General features: G+C 46.1%; 2 protein-coding genes across 4 annotated transcripts in view; one reads left to right on the forward strand and one right to left on the reverse strand.

The window, feature by feature from the left end:
- Window positions 1–115: 115 nt before the first annotated feature.
- BRI3 (brain protein I3) lies at window positions 116–14,652 on the reverse strand. The gene is made up of 3 exons (XM_074840549.1): window positions 14,325–14,652; window positions 12,531–12,645; window positions 116–504 (listed from the first exon to the last, which is right to left on the reverse strand). Exons 1-3 carry the CDS (start codon window positions 14,488–14,490, stop codon window positions 372–374), a joined length of 414 nt encoding a protein of 137 aa, XP_074696650.1. The 5' UTR covers window positions 14,491–14,652; the 3' UTR covers window positions 116–371.
- A 412-nt stretch (window positions 14,653–15,064) lies between these two features.
- TECPR1 (tectonin beta-propeller repeat containing 1) overlaps window positions 15,065–19,764 on the forward strand; it is a 30,259-nt gene continuing 25,559 nt past the window's right edge. The window contains exons 1-2 of one of the 3 annotated variants that reach the window (XM_074840540.1): window positions 15,065–15,170; window positions 15,490–18,389. In XM_074840540.1, coding sequence (XP_074696641.1) covers window positions 18,269–18,389 — 121 coding nt within the window. In that variant the 5' untranslated portion in view covers window positions 15,065–15,170; window positions 15,490–18,268. Of the gene's footprint in view, window positions 15,171–15,489; window positions 18,390–18,697; window positions 18,801–19,032; window positions 19,268–19,764 lie in introns of those variants that run through there. The other 2 variants (XM_074840541.1, XM_074840542.1) reach the window with 2 other exon arrangements.

The raw sequence follows: 19,764 nt of genomic DNA on the forward strand, positions 1-19,764 counted from the left end.
ATCATAAGGATTCTGGCAAATATTTATCCTTCTTTGTAGCTAGGATTACTAACTCCACTTTCAGAGTACATGTTATCAGACATGTTAGTCACATACTTAATAATCCAGCCACAAATTGAGGATTGCAAAAGGAAAAGCAGTTTTATTTAGTTTTCAACAGGTGCCACTAAACATGGAAAACAAGTCGGGTTTTCATGTTTTGCAATGCACATGCTCATAAAAGATTAAGTTTAAATTACATGCAAGAGACTAAATTTCTTCACACTTTACAAAACAGGTCTGAAGCAAATAAAATGATTGTACATGACATTTACATTAGAAAGAGTATGCTAACAGTTGTAGCTTCCATAAGCACGTCCACGTTCATCCCCTTAGCCAAAAGCTGCCCCACAATTAGGGCATCTTCTCTGCCTCAGTGCAAGACAGAACAGAATCCCAATTGGAAAGAATACAATGGCACACAAAACCCCAAGACAGGTGAAGGTGTCCTCCAACACGCCAACCCTGTAAAAATGGAAAACAGACTTAGTCAAGGACACCCCCACATTTGCCCCAAAGTTAGCACTTTGTGATCTGGTAGTCACTGAAAACCACACCATTTTATATAGCAAGATAAAGTACAAAGGTTTGGGGTTGTTTTTCTCCCTTGAAGAGGCTTTTATTTCATAGCTTGCAGCAGAAGGTTTTGAATTATACCACTTAAAGAAAAACAGGAAATTTGCAAGTGATCAGACTGTAGGTAGGTCTAAAAGGCTTAATTCAAACTAGCTATTTAGTTCCAGAGAGCAACCTTTTCTCTATCACTGCAATCCAGGACTGGCACTTAGAACAAAACAGCCACCACACCTCTGAGTGCTTGTCTCAACTCCAAATATTGGTTAATGCAAGTACACCCAAGCACACACACAGGTGTATCACCTGCTGTACAGGGGAACAAGTCACACGCTCTCTCAATTCAGAAAAAGCTTTTAACATGACAGCCAGTGCCTCTGCAGCCACCTCTGGTCCCTAAAGAAGCTGAAAGTCATGGCTCTTCTCCTGTATTCTTGCATCCTAGCTCAACGAGCCTTGTCAAGTAACTATGTCACTAGATAACACATTTAAGAGTAAGCAAATATCAGCCTTGAGCCCTTGCTGGCCCTTCTTGGGGTCAAGCTCTTGTGTACAGGTGAGGATAGAGTTTTCTGGAACTAAACCACAGTGTCGCTGAAGTCTACTCCCATAAAAATGAAAAGAAGCCTGCTTTAAAAATAGTTTACTGGCTCTTCTGGAATGATACAGCGCTAAAGCTTTAACTGCACCGATGTTGTTATACTGGTTATCGCACACCAAACAACTCCATTTCTCAGTTTTTTAGGTCTTTTACAACAGGCAGCAGTCACACTTGTGTCATATGCTTTGCCTACCTCATTTCCTCAATTATCCTGGGGTGAACACTCTCAGCTCAGTCAACATCAAGTGTCCCACAGTATATGTGCACTAGCACTCTTTCAGAAAAAAATAATCCTTGCTTTCTGAATGTCTTGATCTGATGATCTTTTTCTCAGCTGCTTCTTAAGAGAAAGGTTTGAATGGACAGAGTTGTGTAACACTGGTTAAGGGCTTCTGGTGAAACATCCAACTCATGCTTTCACTAAGCAAGTTAAAACCATTGCAGACAGCAACATGCAAATAGGTTTGTTTCAGTATGTTACTTCAAATTAATACACAACTTGGCACTGTCTGGTTCCTGGAGTTGCCAGCACATTCTCTTAGATGTGCTGGCGTTTTTCTTCAGAGAGCACAAGTCAATATAATTAATATGCAAAGGGCTGGGTGCACTGGGTGTTTAGGGCTCTGACTAATTCAGCAGGATAAGGAGGACTTAAGAGACATTCTAACTGTAGCTTTACCATGAAAGAGTACTCAAATGTCAGCATTTTGTTGTGGAAGGTGCCAATTAAACAAGTGTGTAGAGGACAGTGCTAACTACTCACAGTCAGACTTCCTAAGTCACCAGAACACTCAGAGGTGCAGCGCTGGTGTCATAAGCTGTTTAACACGTTTATTTCTGGTAGCTAGAAAAGTCCAAGGGGCAAACACGCATCACTATTAAAATAACCCTCAATAGGTGTTTCTGGTTTCTACTTCCAAAGACTGCTGTCCCTTTAGAGCTGTAGGAGAACCTACTATCGATGTCATCTGGCTCCAGCTGAGTCCCAACTGAATGACCACCCTATGTGAGAAACTGAGACAGCAGAAATTTACCTGAATTTCAGTCCCTGAGTTCTTTCTGAAGTGCTGTATCTAAACACCCCCCCAAAATGAAGAAAAACAGTAAAACCTGACTTAAGAAATTTGAGCAGCTATACTTAATAGTCAAAATGTGGTGTTTACCAAAACTCGCACAAGATGTGTCCTCTTAGATTCCCTGGTACAGTGAAAGTCAACAGAAACAGAACTAAGTGACCCTGAAATACAGGCTACAAGCAAGGCGCCAAGGCCAACAAGTTGTTGTTTCCCTACTGAGCAGTCCCAGACAACTTCTTGTACACGTAAATAGAGTGAAAGGAGGAAGATACAGGCTCAGAGATCATTTCCTTACTGCAGTTGGCTAACACGTTACACCTTGATTAAACTTAGGAATCATTCCCCTTCCCCTCAGCCATCATAAGAAGCCAAAGGCTTTCTGAAGTGTTCTTGATACTCTGCTGCTTACACAACTTCATGTTCAGCCTAAGCTTTCAACATCAGTCCCCTCCTTTTGACGAACTTTATTTCTGTTTACAGAGTTCTTCTGACCGAAGTCAACTTTATATTTGGCATATAGGTATTGTCAGGGTACAGTTAATCCCAGCAGTAGTTTTATAATTTCATATCCTCAAGTAATGCTCCTTTAAGGCAGCGAGTTAAAAGATGCAGACTAATGCTCAAATCACCATGCAGATACTAGTCTCAGCACACAAGTGTCCCAAAACTCAGACTTTTGTAGCCTGTGCTGTTCATTGCAGCTACTCCTACAAACTCAGCGTAACATCAGCCCTCTGTTCCCTTAAGTCAGGCATGTATCAGAGCTCCGTCCATCAGTGCAAGCACTTTATTTTGCTACAACAATGTAAGATAACTCTTGAACACTGACATCTGTGCATCCAGAGAAGTAAGAACAATGAGAAAGCAGCTCTGCAGAAGTGTTCTGCTTTTATGACAAACTCCCCAGGAGTTCAGATCCTACCATTTTTCCCAGAGCTGGAACACATTTTGCAGAGCTCGTTTCAGTGGTGTAGGTACCACCTTTTTTCCCCACAGCTCCAAAGCACTTCAGAAAAGCCTCCTCAAGCACGGAACAGTTTCACCTCTCTCTCCAGTACCTTTTAGCTCCCATTCCCACACCTCTCTATCACCAAGTCACAAATCCAGATATCAACAGTGGCCTAAAATTAAACTTAGAAAGTATCCATAGTACTGCCCAAATTCATAAAACCACCTTTCTCCAGGATGGAATTGCCATATTCAGCACATGTTGTAAAGGACAATGGTTCTAGTGTGTCACCCACAGATACTATTGTTAGTACTAGAAGTACTTAAAAAACCTAATATTTACTGAGTACTTTGTACAATAGTTGTGGTATTAGTAGTGTCTTATTCTCCAACTGAAGCAAAAGTGATGTTTAAGGAATCAAGCATAAGGTAACAGTGGAACTTTTTTCTTTATAAATAGATTTCTTTACACCTCCAAAGGGATATGACACCTAAGCAATCAGACTGCCATCCCAGGCAGTGGGTCCCGCCTACCTACCGGGGTTTTGTATTCAATTCAAATTACTGATTCTTGCCACAATGAGTTGCTGACTTCTTAACATACAGACTTAACACACAGAAGCCCACTTTCATTTCTGGTATTTCTACTACAAGCTTTAATACTAAGCATTGACAAAAGACATACTCAGCAGCAGCAAGAGCAAGTTTCTTGGAAACAGCACTACTGCTTGTCTTTGTGATGCAGTTTACCAGAGCTCTCTTCTGTAGGTCAGGTTTGGTGACGCCTATGTCTGTCCAGCTGACACTGCACATGTTCCTGGTGGGGGTGATGAAGAGAGTTGTGTGTGCCACCAACTAGCCTTTACACTTCTGCTGGCTTGATGACAAGTACATCCAGTGGGTTTATGAGGGTCAGAGAGAAAGGCTTCACGTACCCCCACCTGGCATGCAACGCATTTCTACCTCTGCAGGGAAAGTGCTGACAAATGACGCTATATGCCAGCAGACGAGAAGGAGCCAGGCCATTTCTGCTGCAAAGCTGAAACTTGCCCTTGTCTTGGCACATTAGGCACTGACTCACAGCACTTGCCCTGCATCACCTCAGCAAACAGCATTCATAGAAACTACAGGCACTAGATTTGTTCAGCTTGGTTAATATTACTTTTTAGTCTGTGTCTAGTGTTCTGCTACAAAGAACTTTAACCCAGGGTTCCCATCAGCCCACAGGAACCATGTCTGCTTCCCCTCCCCTCTCACCACAGAGCATTCCCCAACAAAGTGAAATACCGATGGGGAGAACAGTCAGAGGGGATAGTACTGCCAAGGAAAGAAATATGGAACAAGTTATTGAAAAATTATTAACAGAACAACAGTCACTGTCAGTACTAGAAAAAAGGCGAATATCATACAGGGGCATATCATGAAGTAAACTTTTCCCATATACTCTGGATTATTAATGCTTCATCCATTAATGCTCTCATACCATTGACTTCATTCACTAGGGAAAAGATATGCTACTAGAAGAGCCATCTCCTGGGAAGAATCTGCTAATAGGACTGAAACACAAAGCTATTCAAAACTGTTTCGATAGCCAGACTGGTTACAGGTACAGTGACAGAAAGGACACGAATGTTCAACCAAAACTGACAAGCCTGAATGCAGAAGTTGAATATGGCAATTTGTACTTGTGGAAACACATGAAATGCTGAGCACCCTCAGACCAAATAAAAATCAGCAGTAGAAGCTCTGGAGGTGAGGCCTCTCCTTTTCCTTCCTCCACAGGTTAACCCGGTAACATACTGCATGTTCCGAGAGGCTCAGACACAGCCTACATGTTGCTGAGTAATTAAAGATTCAGGCAGTTTTCAGTACTACAGATCCATCCAAGAAAGGCAAAGTCCCCTTTCCAGGCATTTCAATGACACCAAAAATAACATTACTTTGGAAAATGCATACTAAGTGCAGTACACAGCATGTTAAGCCTATTGTATTTCCTGCCTTGTTTTGCTATTACACTAATGCCATCTTTTTCATTCACACAGACTGAGCATTCCCCTCCTGCAGGCATTCAACTCCTGCTTTGTTAGTGTTTTTAAATCTTCTCCTTGTCTCTCAGTAATTCCATATTCAGCTCCTGCCCTGAACTCTACCTTAAGTAAGCCAGTGTGTTTAGAGTATAAACAGCCTAATTTTTATCTGACCTTAAAGAATAAACACACTAAGTAAACATTAGAGAGGGATCAATCAGGATACCCCTGGTCAGCCCCGAGTAGCTGCAAACCCAAGCACAGATGACTGCTGTCTAACCCATTACAATCAACCCTCTTAATCAGCTTGCAAGGCCCAAGTCTATTGGTCAGCAGATGTCCCTGACACTTTGAATAGAATTTATTTTAAACTCCCTTCCCCCTAAACAGAGTTATTCAGGAAGTGTTTTGTGGTAATGCAAAATGCCAATTAAAAACAAAACAAAAAAAAGGAAAAAATATCACCATCCATATTCAACACTAGACCCGGGTAAAGGGACCTGCAAGGGACAAAGGAAGCCACAGGAAGCAGGGCTGGGTCAGCGACAGAGGAAGAGCAGGGCCAGCAGAGCCAGGCAGCAGACCGTGTCAGCCCGAGTGACGGTCGCTCAGAATGCTCACCAGAACCGTATCTGCCTGACCTCCACCACAGCACACCTGTTACTTCAGAGCCACTTCCTAGCACATCTATAGCACTGTGATTACTACTACAGCGTTAGCTACACAAACACTTTTTGGCTTCTGTTGATTTGTGTCACCACCTAATTTTAGATGAACACTTATCCAATCAATGCTTAGCCAGTTACTAAATTTAGAGGGAGAAAAAAAATACTTTTATAAGGGAGACTATGAATATTTTAGTTTTTGCTTGTGTATCTTACCTGAGCTGCAGAGTAATTAGAGACTCCATACTCAAACTGTAGATTCACTAATGCAACCAAACATAAGTTTTGTTCTACAGCATAAACCACATAAAAGCTGATTATAACTGCACCACTCCCCATCTAAAAATAAAGTGGAAAGGTTTATTTATACTGCAAGCAGCATCTTGGATTTAAGCTATAACTGCAGCTGCCAACTCCATAAAGGTCGGTCAATTATTCCCACTGATAAGTACTTAAACCAAATTACTTTTTAGACACCCCCCTTCCTCAAAGTAAGTCCTAAAACATTAACATCTTAAGTCAAATGCTCAGGATCAGAAGGCTGATAGTGAGATCTGCAAACACAGCATCTGTACAGTTTAGCATGTGCATTTTTAGACTTAACACTACATCACAGTATTTAAACATGAAATTATCAGCATTTTTCATCCCTTACAAATAAAGTCGAAGGGTCATCCCAGGTAATCACAGACAGTTTGGTTGTATGACAAGCTTTGCAGGACCTGGAAAGAAACTGCACTTAAGACTGCTGTCTTCTACACAGATACTCCCTCACTGATCAAGCAAGTGGAATTTTCAAATCAGTATCCCACTTCTCCTGCCACTGAGGTTGGTTGAGTCTCTAGATTTCAATGGAAACATCAGGCCAGTGACAAGCATAGACTTTGGAAGCTGCACACTAAATCTTTGATTTGGAACATAAAAACAAACGTAGATAGCTTTTCTTTGTGTCTGTCCTAGCTAATGCAACAACAGCAGCTAGCTTAAGCATGTTTAAATTTCACCTGCAAGCAGCAGAAGAATAATAATTGATAACTATATATGCAACTACTGAGTACACATGGGATGTTTACAGTTTTAATTCCTATGAAGAGAGGTGCCAGCTCCTCTAGCCTCAGCTCGAAGGCATACTGAATGGTTGTTGATCCGTATCCACAGAAAGGAGCCCAAATCTATACATAGCCACCGGCTTGCCCTCTTCAACACAAGCTGTACATATATGTAAATGCAATTATCCTTGAAAGTCACCTTCAAGTAAGAGACACCACAGTACTTGCACATTTGCCTGAACTTCTTTAGGCTTTAGCCCCACTTCCTACACAGAGGGCTAGCTGCAGAGCCAGAGAAACTCTGGCAATGGGAACAGGCTGTATCTAGCTGTTATCTTTCTTGAAATGCCTACAAATCACCAGGCTTCTCTAATGCAGTAGCACCACTGCTTTAATGCCAGTTCTGAGAACACACTAATTAAGCGTCAAGCTTCATGCTTCACAGGAGCAGCCTAGCCTCACAAATGAGGCTAAGTAAGCATGCCAGTTGAAATTCTCTGTAGATGGTGGACATCTATCCATGACAACTAGACTGAGATCTGGTGTGGTTTTCCCCACTCATCTGCACACAGAGCCAAATCAGTATCACCTCTGCTTACCAACAAACAAGGCCTGTTTCCTCCTCTCACTCAGAACTCATTACTACAAAGAAATCCTAATTATCAGAATACAGACACCAAGATAAACGGTGACACTAATAAAAAAATGCTATCAACTCAGGCTCAATGACAGACTACGCGTTAGGGACCAGATTATCATTTTTATACAGTCCCATTAGGGAATACATTCCTGCTGTATCTTATTAATCGCATCAAGTCTCATTTATTAGAAAAATGTGTTTTGATTATTATCCACAAATCAGTTCAGAGGAGTAGAACACAAATCCCCAGAAACAGCAAGAGCTATGCTGATCTCACTTGGGACCCTGTTAACAGGCTTACCACCTCCCTTCCTCTGGGCTTAGGTAACAGCCTTCCCACTAAGCAGCTGCGTGCCTCTGCTGTTAGGCTGGGGGGAAAAAAGTTACAGCTATCCTAGTCAGTAATTCCAAATGGCAGACTCATGGCATCTGCTCAAGTCTGCTGGATCAAGGCCTTCTTCTTTGCAATCACGTGCCTAAGTCACTGCTGAATTTCATGCCCTAACTGCTCCAGCCACTGAATTTCAGCTCAGCAGGGATGAACACCCCAGTCTGCCGGAACAGCGTACGTTTACAAAAAGCTGCAAACTGTAGTATAAGGGAGCGACGCTGATTCCCAGCACAGGCTGATCATCTTTGTGACAAAAAACAGTGTCAGGAGCTGCTGCACTATTACAGCTATTCCTCTTTATAGTGCTCTTGAAAAGGTATTTCAAAGTCGGCTTCACTCACAAGATGCAGAAGGATCTCTAGCATGTCAGCCTGCTCTTAGAAACCGAAAATCCGCAGGTTTTCCTCAGAATATCAGACATGCTCTCTAAATAACTTGGTTGGTTGGGTTTTTTTTATTCCTTGCATATTTAACTGGTACACATTATGAAATTATATTAAGAATATTTACATAAAGTTTAAAGATAGTTGTTGTGAATAACTATAAAAAACCTATATCCTGAATGGCCTTCTATCAAACCACACACAGCATTTGTGATTGAAATAACCGAAGTAAAACCAGAAGACTGAAATTTTGAAGGACTTAATCACCTAAGTGCAATTCTCTCAGGAGACATGCACTTAACTGAAGAAAACAAAATTTCAACAAAAACCTGAGAACTTAATACTTTGTCAAGTCAAAAAAACAGAAAAAAACACCAAACAAACCCACCACCCAAAAAAACCCGAAACAACAACAAAAAAAAACCACACCAAAAAACTGTGGCAAGGGAAAAGGCTGTAAGAGATCTGAGAATAAACACAGTTTTAATCAAAACTGTCTCATCTTCCAGTGTTATTGTAAGTTGGGACCCACTACAATACTTCTCAAGCAGATTTTTGTAACTGTCAGAAGAGAAAGCCCCCACAATGCAGCAGCATTATGTCCTTTCCCTCACCCCTTCTTCCAAGCAACTGAATACTTGTTAAACAGGAAAATAAAAAGCCAACAGGGCCTGTCACATGCTCTGTCCCAGATTTTGAAAGAACCAGCTTTTGCAAGCATCAGATTAAGAGAATGTTTTCACAATTTTTAAAGGGTTCTTTCTTCTGTTAAGTAATAGGAAAGCAAACATTCCTTTGCAGTTTGTTCTACCCAACAACGCAAAATGGAGAAAGAGAAAATGAAAGTGACCACAAGAGAAGCAGCCAGACTGCATTCTCCAAGCTAAAAAGAGAATTACATGGCTGGATCTCTGCAGTGGCTGTAATGACTCAATCTGTACTTGGAAACATAGAATAGTTTAAAAGCAGGACTTGGCCAATCTTTAGATGTCAACTACGAGCAACCAAGCTGACAAGATTCTGCAACTCGGTTTAATTCTCTGTACATCAGGGTTGGGAAAACTCACACTAAGACAACAGGACTACCACCACCCAAGACGTTTTAATAATGCAGGGAAGGATGGAATATACATTAATACTGAAGTCTGTAATTAGAAAGCAACACTGACCAATGATGAGTTTAGGATGATCTGACTAACGAATAACTCTAGGCAAGAAGCACAGCTTGCAAGACAGGAGAATCATCCCTCAGATGCAGCAATGCTTCAGAGATAGAAGAAAAAAATGCAGCCACATAGTGACCACGGGCATACTACCTACTTGTAGAGAGGCTACTTCTGGAGATATTTTATACTTTTTATTACTTCATACCATAAAGCAAGCCTAAAGAGCGACTGTACTGTAGCTACTTTATTAATTCCAAGATCATTCATGGCTGCAATAAAATAAACTCCTACCCAAACAACAGACCAATACTGCGTATTTCTCCTAAACAGTATACATTAAGTTGGAAACAGTTTTGATTTCAATTAGCAACATTCATAAATGCAGTAGTGCAAAGGACTGGTTTGTATTTCTGATGGTAGAAATCCTCTCAATGGGCTTTAGCCTACTCTATCAGTTACATTATTCTACAGCCACAAAAAAGGCTTCTTCCTCATGACCTAAAGCAGATGGACTTCTCTAATGATCATGCACAGCATCAAATCAGAAGAGCAATAGGACGGCTGACTTGGCAGTTTAATAACAAAGTTTTTTATGTACCATTAATAGCTTTTTATGTTTATCAATGCCCTTTCAACAACGTTTCTGTTCAGTGTTGTATTCAGAGCGTAGCTGCATGTCACATTCTTTATAAAATAGGTTTCCAGGCCAAGGAAGTCAACTAGAACTATGTTTAAGGTCTTGACAAGTTGAAGAGGATTATGAGCTCTTTCTCCAAGAGAAGCAACCAGTGTAACCTTCCAGAACATGAACCCTGAACCCTTCAAGTTCCCATGAATATTTCTAGTATTATGCTTCCCACCCAGCTTTCCTGTTCTCTTGAAATACTAGACTATCAATTCCTTAACTAGTCAAGACATGAGCAATCTGAGATTTTTCCCTCCTACCCTGACACTTTGACTGTTCCTCTAAAGACAATTAGGAAAAATCACAGTGATAGACTGCTACGGCACACCATTACTAGATACAGTCACTTGTCCTCGGGATTCCCTGATAAAGAGTATTTCAGAAGTGCTGAGAGGAGTCCTACAGTTTAAGCAGTGCAGGATTATCCCTCATAATAAACATGTCATAGCTCTCCTCACAACTTTTTTTTTTTTTTTTCCACAGCCTAAAACAAAACCTGAGGATCCAAGAATAAACAATGGGTTTGTGGAGGGTATTTTGCTTTAGGAAAAAGTCTGTGACATAACAGAGCACTGGGTACCTCCAGCAGAGCAAGTCTGATGACTTCAGAAAACTATTCAAGTGAGGTCACTTAAAAACACCTTACAAAAGCTAGCTCATTTTCCCAAATTCAGCTAAAGTTACTTGCAAATGACTGTTTCAAAGGTCTCTCCTAGAACATCCCAGGATAACTTCCGGGGGGAAAAAAAAAAAAAACCTCCTAAGAATAAACAGTAAGAGTCTACCAATCTTAAGTTATTGCAGAGACCACTTCCATAGTAAAATGTTTTGAGATTTATTGGGTTTAGGGCCAGAAGGCCTGTATAAACACACTGCCTGCCTTTTACCAAGCAATACATAACATCCCTCCTGTCTTCTGACTGAGCTAAAGCATAAGCAGGTGGCATGATCTACCACATCCTCTGACCTGCTTGGTAGTTATTTGCCCTCACTGTTTAAAACATACGACTTCTAGATCAATAGCTCTAACTGGTACAGGTTTTTCAGCCTGAACTAGTGGCACTTCAGCAGGCACCTGTTTTTACATAGCACCACAAGATACTTATTTGAATCCTCCTTTGAAAGCAGGTCCTCTCAGACAAACACCAATTCTAACAAAACCAAAAGGCATCTGGGGGACAGCCTCTGCCACTGTGACAACCTCCATCCCATTCATCACACTCAAACCTGGTATCATTTCAGCTATTCTAGCAAGTCTGTTTCCTACACGTTTGAAATGGATAAGCAAGGGCTCAGACTTCTAGAATATTAAGTGCCTCCTCGCAAGACACCACAAGGGTAACTCCCATACATTTTAACAGAAGGGGAATGATTCTGCACTTGAGTCAGAGCTGGCCAGGCACACCAGCGTCTGAACCGCACCAGCAGCAATCTGGCTGCCCTCACCCATCAGTTAATATCCTGGGATGAGAAGAAATGAGAAGTTCAAAGGGACCACAGCTGACTTGCAGCACTAATGTGGAAACAGAGTGCCTCCTTCCCTTTTTTTATGGCTGTTGATTTCTGAGGTGGGAGTTCTTCTTTTGTTGCAATTCCAGCTAATAGCTGACCACTTTTTCTGCTTTTCACCACTTTCATCAGATTAACACTTTGAATCAAATCTATTAATCTCCCTGTTCTTCTCCAATAAAAGGACTTTTAAAGTAAGAGATCTTTTAAAGCCTTAAGATACTAATGTTTTAAACCACTACTGACAATCACCCTGCCTGGTTTTGCACAGTCTGGATGTTGGGAATGGGGACACACACCACAGCAGTGGAAGCCCTTCCACAGGACTGCCAGATAACCGGAAGTGACTAGGGTCAAAGATTAGAGAAAGTTTCACAATAAAATCATGCTACTCACTATCACTGGGCATAAACACATCAGAAAAGACTTCCTGTCATCCTCTCCCCCAAGAACTGACCCTTTACATCTGTGACTGAACTGCCTTTTCATTAAAAACACCACTTACTGATCTTCCTCCATCATAAAGAACAGATACATATTTACATATATAAAGTCTATTGTATTAATTATAGCAGTTGTCACAAGCCATTTAGGACAAGCTCATACTACATAAATTAAAGCACTCCACTGCTAACTTTTAGTGCTTTTTCAATTAATTCAATTCTAATACACACACACAAAGAGAAACTATTGAAAACCAAGGAATTATATGGATACCTGTAATTTAAAAAATAAAACCCACGACTGAGTTTATTTCTCAACAAGAGAGCAATTTTACCTGCAGGCAGGACAGCCACCAACTACTACTACAGAAGTGGTGGTGGCAGGCTGTTGAATAATGGTGTATGTGCTCGAATAGTTTGGCTGTGATGTCGGTGGAGGAACAGCATACCCTAAAATAAGAAAAAAACCTCAATCCACCACACATAAGGCACAGAGAATAATGACAATAATTAAAAAGTATGGAAGCAGAACATGGAAAAAAAAATAGAAATGTAGCCTTGAGTACTTTAAAAAGCTCTATTAAAATCAGAGTTGGAACACTCAGCACATCTAATAGCAAAGCCACTCCATAAACCCAAGTGCCCAGCACAATTTAACCATCTAAAAAGGCCACTGAGCTAATAATTAACTTTGAGAATTTGTTTCAATGCTGTTTGAGCACCAGGGAAAAACAGTTTAAACAAACAATGACCACAGCTTTCACTTCTGGATGTTATGTATCAGGTATGTCCCGCTCCAGTGGACAAGCTAGTTGAAACAGAACTGATCTTCCTCTGGTTTCAGAATAGATCTTCCTCTGGTTTCCAGCTTTACTTCCACATATTAGGTTTATAACTGGAAAGAGAGGTAGGAGTGATAGGATGCAAATAGAAAGGAAGCAGGTTGCATAGCATGGAAAAAAAAAAAAAAAACTTTCAGAAAACCCATGTTGTTAGCTAGTGAATGTGTCATTTTAACAGCTGTAGTTAGAAAACACAAGCTTTTAACTACTGCATTAACATTAAAAAATTTTTTAAAAATGCTTTTTAAAGGGATGGTTAGATGTATGCAGTGTAATCATACAGTCAAGGTACACTTTGCCCAGGTATAATCCATTTTGATCTTCTCTTCCAGGGCACAGCTCTCAAATTTTCTTGAATCAAGTTATGCATCTGTAAAGTCCACCAACCTCACTACTTAAAGTTAGTTAGACTGAAAGCAATCAGTAATATTTGTATTGCAGGAAAATAAGCTCCAAGTTATTATCAGGAAATCCATCTATGGCCTCAAGATTCAGCCCAATGCTTGATGACTGGGGTCTGTGTCTTCTGTGTATTTTTTTGTAACTTTTGAAGCATTCCCTTAACTCTACAGAGTCTGACAGGCTATTTCTTTCTTTGACAGAGGTTAGTATTAATTCAGTTAACAGAAGTACTGTCTGTAGCTACTCACCTGCTTAAGTCTCTCCAAGACTACTGAAGTGTATCAGAAAAAACAAACATTAACCAGAATACAGTAAAGTGCATGCAAAGAAAAGTGCAAGTTTGGGGTCTGATTTACTGCTAGTGCAGCTGTGCCTCTCTGCCATTGTTTTGAGGCAGAAAACCCGCACATCCGAGGGATGCATGCAAACTCCGTCGGTATTTTGGGGAGGGCAAAACACAAACACGACGTTACACCTCGGAGGCACCCAAGGAACGAGGGGAAAGCGAGGAGGCTCATTTAAACACCTGGATCCCCTGCGCACCCTCCTCCCTACACTGGTTTTAGACGTGAAAACTGAGAGGATCCGACCGCCTGGCTCCTGAGGGAAGCCCCGCGCGAGAGAGGCTCAAGAGTTTGCCCCGCTCCGGCCAGGCAGCCCCTCTGCGGCGCAGGCCACGGCCCTTCTCCAGGGCCTGCGGCCCCCGGGGCACCGCCAGCGCCGCCCCCCTCCAGTCACCGGCCTCTCTAGAGCCGCCCCCCGGCCCAGGGAAGGGGGGGAGCGGGGCTCCAGCTCTCCTCCGCACGCCGGGGGCCCCTGGCTCCCCAGTCCCCCCCCCTCCCCCCGAGTTGGCGGCCGGCGCCTCCCCCGCCGCCTCAGACCCACCTGCGGCAGCCGCGGCGCCCGGGTAGGGGTAGGGCGGGGGCGGCTGGAAGCCGGGCTGCGGGGCGGGGATGGCGCCGTAGTTGCTCTGCCCGTAGTCGTAGCCCGCGCCCTGGGCGGCGGGGCTGTAGGCGGGGGGCCGCTCCTGCAGCAGGGGCTTGTTGTCCATGCTGGGGGGCGGCGGCGCTGCCAGCCCGCGGAGCCGAGCCGAGCGGCGGCGGCGCGGCGAGCGCCGGGAGGGCGAAGAGGAAGCGGCGCCCTCCCCTCAGCGCCCAACTTGGCGGGCGCCGCCCCTCCGCCCCGCCCGGGGGCGCCGGAGCTCAGCGGCGGCGCGAGCGCCCCGGCGGCAGCGCCCCGCGCATTCGGGGCCGGGCGCGAGGGAGCGGCGGCGGGGGAGCGGCGGAGCGGCCCCTGGCGCGCGGGCGGCCCCTCCCCGAGCGCCCCGCGCCGGGCGGCCCCGCTGCTGCGCTCGCGGCCGGTCACAAGACTGCGCCCCACGTGACGCCGCTCCCCGGCGGCGCGGGGTGACTCGCCGAGAGGCGCCGCGAACCCTCGGCCTTAAAGGGGCCGCGCCGCCTCCCCGCGCGCCCCGCCGCCTCCCCGCCGCACGGAGCGCCCCGACAGCCGCCGCCTCTCCCCCCCGGGCTTCGGACGGCAGCGGGGCTGCGAGCGCGCTGCCCCCGCGGCGGGGCGGGGGGTGCCTTGCTCCTCGTGTGCCGAGCGAGAGCGGCCGCCGGCGGGACGCGCTGCTGCGCGCTAACCACCGGGCCTGCCCGTCTGTTTTAATTAAGCCGGTGATGGATTGTGAACGCGCTCGCCGAGACCCTCTGCAGCATCGCTTCCCTTCAGGTGCGCCTCCCCCGAAAGGCGATCCCTGCTCCCAGGGCGAGGGGCGGCTCGTGGCTGGCTTGGCCGCAGCCGCCAGGCCAGCGCGGGCGGAGCTGGCGGGTCTGTGCCCCCCGGGAGCACCCGGGGACGTCAACCTGCCCCATCCCCCCTGCCGCTATCAATTCTGCACCAGCGATAACGCCAAGAGCCGCTCTGAACCATGTAGTAGCCAAATGACCTCAGCTGAGCTCTGGGAAGATGGAAAGGTTGACGGAGTGTCAGTGTGTGTATGTATATATATATATATTCACATAGTGTGTGTGTGTTTGCCTTTACACAGAACCCCCAGTCTGAGGAAAAAGCGAAAATCAGCAGGAAATGGTGCTGTATTCTGCAGTGACTTCTGCAAACTCTTACATCCCCACTGGGAAGAGACACACTTGAGGATTAACAGAAAACAGGGAGTTCAGGGTGCAGTGGCACAGAATGGGAATGTTGCAAAAAGAGAGAAAGTTTCTGAAAAGAGGTTGAGAAAAAAGCAGAAGAAAACTCACATGGTTCCAAGAAACACTAAAGTTAACACTGAAGGAAGGAAGAGGAAAGCAAGGGCGATGCTGCTTTCTCCTGTACAACAAACTAAAGGACCGAGTTCAACAGCGGTTTCACCAGGCTCCGCTGCTTCTGAAATCCAAGTTCTCGAGGTCTGGACAGCTCAGGCCAGGTGCTGAAAGGATTTTGCATGTCTTTTATCACAGTTAAAACTCTGGCCTCCTCCCTCCACACCTTCATCCCTTGGGCTGTCTGATTCACCAAATCTTTTTGGTTTTGAAATACACTCAGGTTTGTCCTTCGCTGCAGGTACCAGCATGGCCCCTATTGCCATGGCAAACACTGAGCGACTCCCGCATCTGTCAGCGCTGCTGTGCAGTGGGGGAGGTTTAGCCCCATTTCATAGGAAGGGGGGGAAAAAGAGAAAAAACAATTTGCCTCAAAATCAAACAAATTCTTGAAACAGATAGGGACACACACCACATGACCCAAAATCCAAGCCAGTGCCAGCATCACATGATGGTGAGAGGATCCCTGCCCTCTTGCTTTGCATCTCCTCCCTACGGTTTGCAGTGACATTTAAAGACCGCTCCTGCTCTGAGGAAAGCTTTTGTTTACTGTAACTGTAGCGGTATAAATATTACATGAAGTTTTTGAGAGAAAAATATTAAAAGCACGAGTGCAACGCAGTACTTCCTCATTAGGGGAAAGATACTTCCCTAAAATGAATGTCAAGTGACAAGGAAAAATCCCCCTTTTAAAGAAGTGAGACTTGGGAGAGTGTGAAAGAGACCACAGTCGGGAAGCTACATGTACAAACCATCTCCGACTGCATTAGGATGACGGCTGCAAAACAGTGAAACAGGATTTAAAATATCTTGACTATGCTTTGAACAGAGAAAAACCCTTCGTAATAACAGGAGGTTTAAACACTCAGTTAATTTTGTCGCGCTCTAGCCTTGCCTAGGTTGGGGATGTGTCCCAGTCACAGGGGTACACCTCCCCTAACTGCATTTTCAGTACAAACCGTGGCTTTGCTGTGGTACACTGCAGGTTGTATTTAGACAGCTACAGTTATGGGCAAAACTGAGGGAAACCTACACAGCCAAGGGCTAGCAGCCTTAACCAAGCGGGACCTGTTTAACTGAAGGTAACTTCTTCCTCCTGAGTCACACAGTAACCATGAGACTGAAGGACAGAAGTAGGAAAGGATATCTGAATGTTTTCTTTCTCTTTTGCAAGGCCTCGATGCCCCATTCAGGGAAGACCCCAGGTTCACCCCTCACAGGCCACAGACTGGAAGAGAGGTTCATGTTAACCCAGGGCCTCGGGATTATACAGCAAACCCACTGACAGCAAAATGAAAGTCGGTTTACATTTACCTGTTTGTTTTTGCAAAACCCTCCTCTTGTTAGCTCCTTGCAGAATGGAAGTCTCTATTGCAACAACAGCAACTGAACAAAGCAGGGCTCAGCACTGGACACCCAAAGCAAGCAAGAATTTTCATAAGGCATCAATTCATTCCTACTTTTTACATCAAATTACAGATGTAGCGGAGTCAGCGTACTCGTTAGCTGGGTACAGACCACAAAAAAGTTACACGCTGCCAGTGTTACGGAGAGCGTTCACCGGGTTCAGATGTAAGGCCTCCTTAGAATAAGCATAAGAAAATTGTACTAGTTGTAAATGACTTACGCAAACTTGTTGCATAATCAATCATTCATGCTGATATCCTGTAGGAATGCAGGACTGGGGTTCAAAATCCAAACTGAGAAAATCCCAGAAAATTCTCCTTAAATTCTACTGCAATCCAGTTCCCATGGAAAACAACGGAAGTCTTGTTTCCATCTGCTTAAAACAGCAACTTGATTGAATGCATGTCGAATCTATCAGTCACAACTGCTACCAGTCTTGCACAATTAATTTCCTAGGATCGAAATGGTACTTGGTCTTTATAAAGATGTTTTACTGCAATGATCAAATCATCAAAACACTACTAGGGAGCAAAAATTCAGCGTCCAGGTAGGCACCAATCTGCAGAAGGGACCAAACCACAGCAGCGTTGAGCCAAGTGTCCCTGGGGCTCAGAAGGGAACAACCCAGACGGGATGGTTTTGCCTCACACAGTCATCGTTCTGGAGAATTTAATGTGTACATCAACCCATTGAACCACAACCCTCTGCACATTAAAACCATCTGAACCTACAGGCCACAGAACAAGAGCAAGGCAGATGAATTCTCTTTAACCAGGAACTCCTCAGGCTGGATTCACAATGGATCTGCCAGTTCCCTTTGAAAAAGGCCTGAAATGGAAGACGGGTGCTTTTCCACCCTCCTTTACTGTGCCTTTGAGATACACAAAGATCTGAGATACTCTTTGTTTGCAAATCTCTTTCTTCTTTGGTTATTTGAGTAGGCAGGCATGAAGTTCTTGCCTATCTTCTTAATTTTCTGACTCACTTCAGAATGAACTGGAATGGGATGGCAAAACCTGAGATTTATAAGCACGTCCTTTCAAAGGGAGGTTATCGTTTTGTGGCAGGGCAAGGCACAGGGCTGACCTGCCATAAATGCTTAAGCAGCACCTCTGGTGTCCTGGGAAGGACGGCTACTACTACACTGCTACAGGTTGCGCCAGTGAAGGCCACCTCCTTCCTTACACCTCAGGGAAGACATTTGCGGACGCACCGGGTAAGCGTAACTTCAGAGAAACGCTGTCCTCCGCAGCTCTGGCTGCAGCCACCGCCCGCTCCGCGCAGCAGCTGGCCGCAGGGGTGGGCTCCGCCTGCAAGAGCCCCTTTCCCTGGGGTTCATCGGAGCCGCCGCTGCCCCCGCGGGGCCGGGCCCAGCCCGCACCGCTCCCGCCCTCAGCGCAGAGACGCCGCCCCCGCGCAGCGCGGCCCGGCCCCCGCGCGCCGTGACGCGCGCGCCGCGGCGCTCCCCGCCCAATGGCGGCGGCGCAGCCAGTGGGAGCGCGGCGCCCTCCGCCGGCCGCTGCCTCCGCGGGGCCGCCCCGCCCCGCCCAGCCCAGCCGCGGCGCGGCGGCGGCTCCTTCCGCCGGGAGCGGCGCCGGGCGGCGAGGAGGGGCGCGGCCGGCGGGAGGTAGGTGAGGGGCGAGCCCCGGGGGGGCCGAGCTGGGGCAGAGCCGTTCGCTGGCCGCCGCTGCGCAGCGCAGTGCGGCGCGGCTGGAGATGGGGCCGCCGCCGGGCCCGGCGCAGCGCCCGCCGTGTCCCCGTGCCCGCCCCCCGCTCTCCCGGCGTCTCCGGTGCCGGCGGGAGGAGTGCGCGGGGCCGCGGGGAGGTGCCGCAGTGCCCCCGGGGAAGGCGGGCGGGGGGCCGCGGGGCGTTTCCGGGCAGCGGGTTTGCGCCGCTCCCGCCTCCTGCCCGCAGCTGGCTGCCCCCTTCCTCCGGGGGTGGCCGCCATGTCGGCGGAGGGCCGGTCCCGCCGGCGGCAGCCCCCGGCCCCGCAGGGCTCTTAAGCCGATCCGGCCTTAATGCCCGGCTGGAAAAGCAGCGGGCGCCCTCCGCTGCCCGCGCCTCGGCGCGTTCCCAGGTGCTGCTGACGCTCGGGTAAGTTTGTAAAGCGCTTTGAGCGCCCCGCGGCTGTGAAGAGGAGCGTTCCTGCCTGACAGGAGCGCGGGGTGAGCTGGGGTGCGTTGCGACCGGAGGGGAGGGTTTTATCTTGGGGCGCGGCACGTCCTGTGGTGGGGCACCTACACCACATCCTGCCACCGCCTGAAGACGGGAGCACGTCCCCTCTCCCCTGAGGAACTTAATTATTTTTATAATATGCAAGGAGTTGGGATATTTTTCTTCAGTTCTGTAGCAATCAGTGTTATGCCAGGCAGCTGGAAATTTTAATTAACATCTTCATTTGAGTAGTTTTGGTTCTATCAGAAATTACGTGGCTGAGCTGAGGGATGAGGAAGAATTTAGCAGGTGTGGATCTGATTTGTTCCAGTCCCCTGAGAATACTGGGCCACTTCTGCATTCACTGAAATGTACAGGAGCCACAAGTGCTGAGCATCCTTCAAAATCAAGCAACATCTGTCTCCATCTTCTGCAGC

The sequence above is a fragment of the Strix aluco genome, chromosome 15, assembly GCF_031877795.1.
Source record: "Strix aluco isolate bStrAlu1 chromosome 15, bStrAlu1.hap1, whole genome shotgun sequence".
Taxonomy (NCBI): Eukaryota; Metazoa; Chordata; class Aves; order Strigiformes; family Strigidae; genus Strix; species Strix aluco.

Coding starts and splice junctions, on each gene's coding strand:
- BRI3 (XM_074840549.1), bottom strand. CDS start 14,490: ATGGACAACAAGCCCCTGCTGCAGGAGCGGCCCCCCGCCTACAGCCCC. Junction 12,646..14,324: donor GGGCGCCGCGGCTGCCGCAG/GTGGGTCTGAGG, acceptor TTCTTATTTTAG/GGTATGCTGTTCCTCCACCG. Junction 505..12,530: donor GGTGGCTGTCCTGCCTGCAG/GTAAAATTGCTC, acceptor CCATTTTTACAG/GGTTGGCGTGTTGGAGGACA.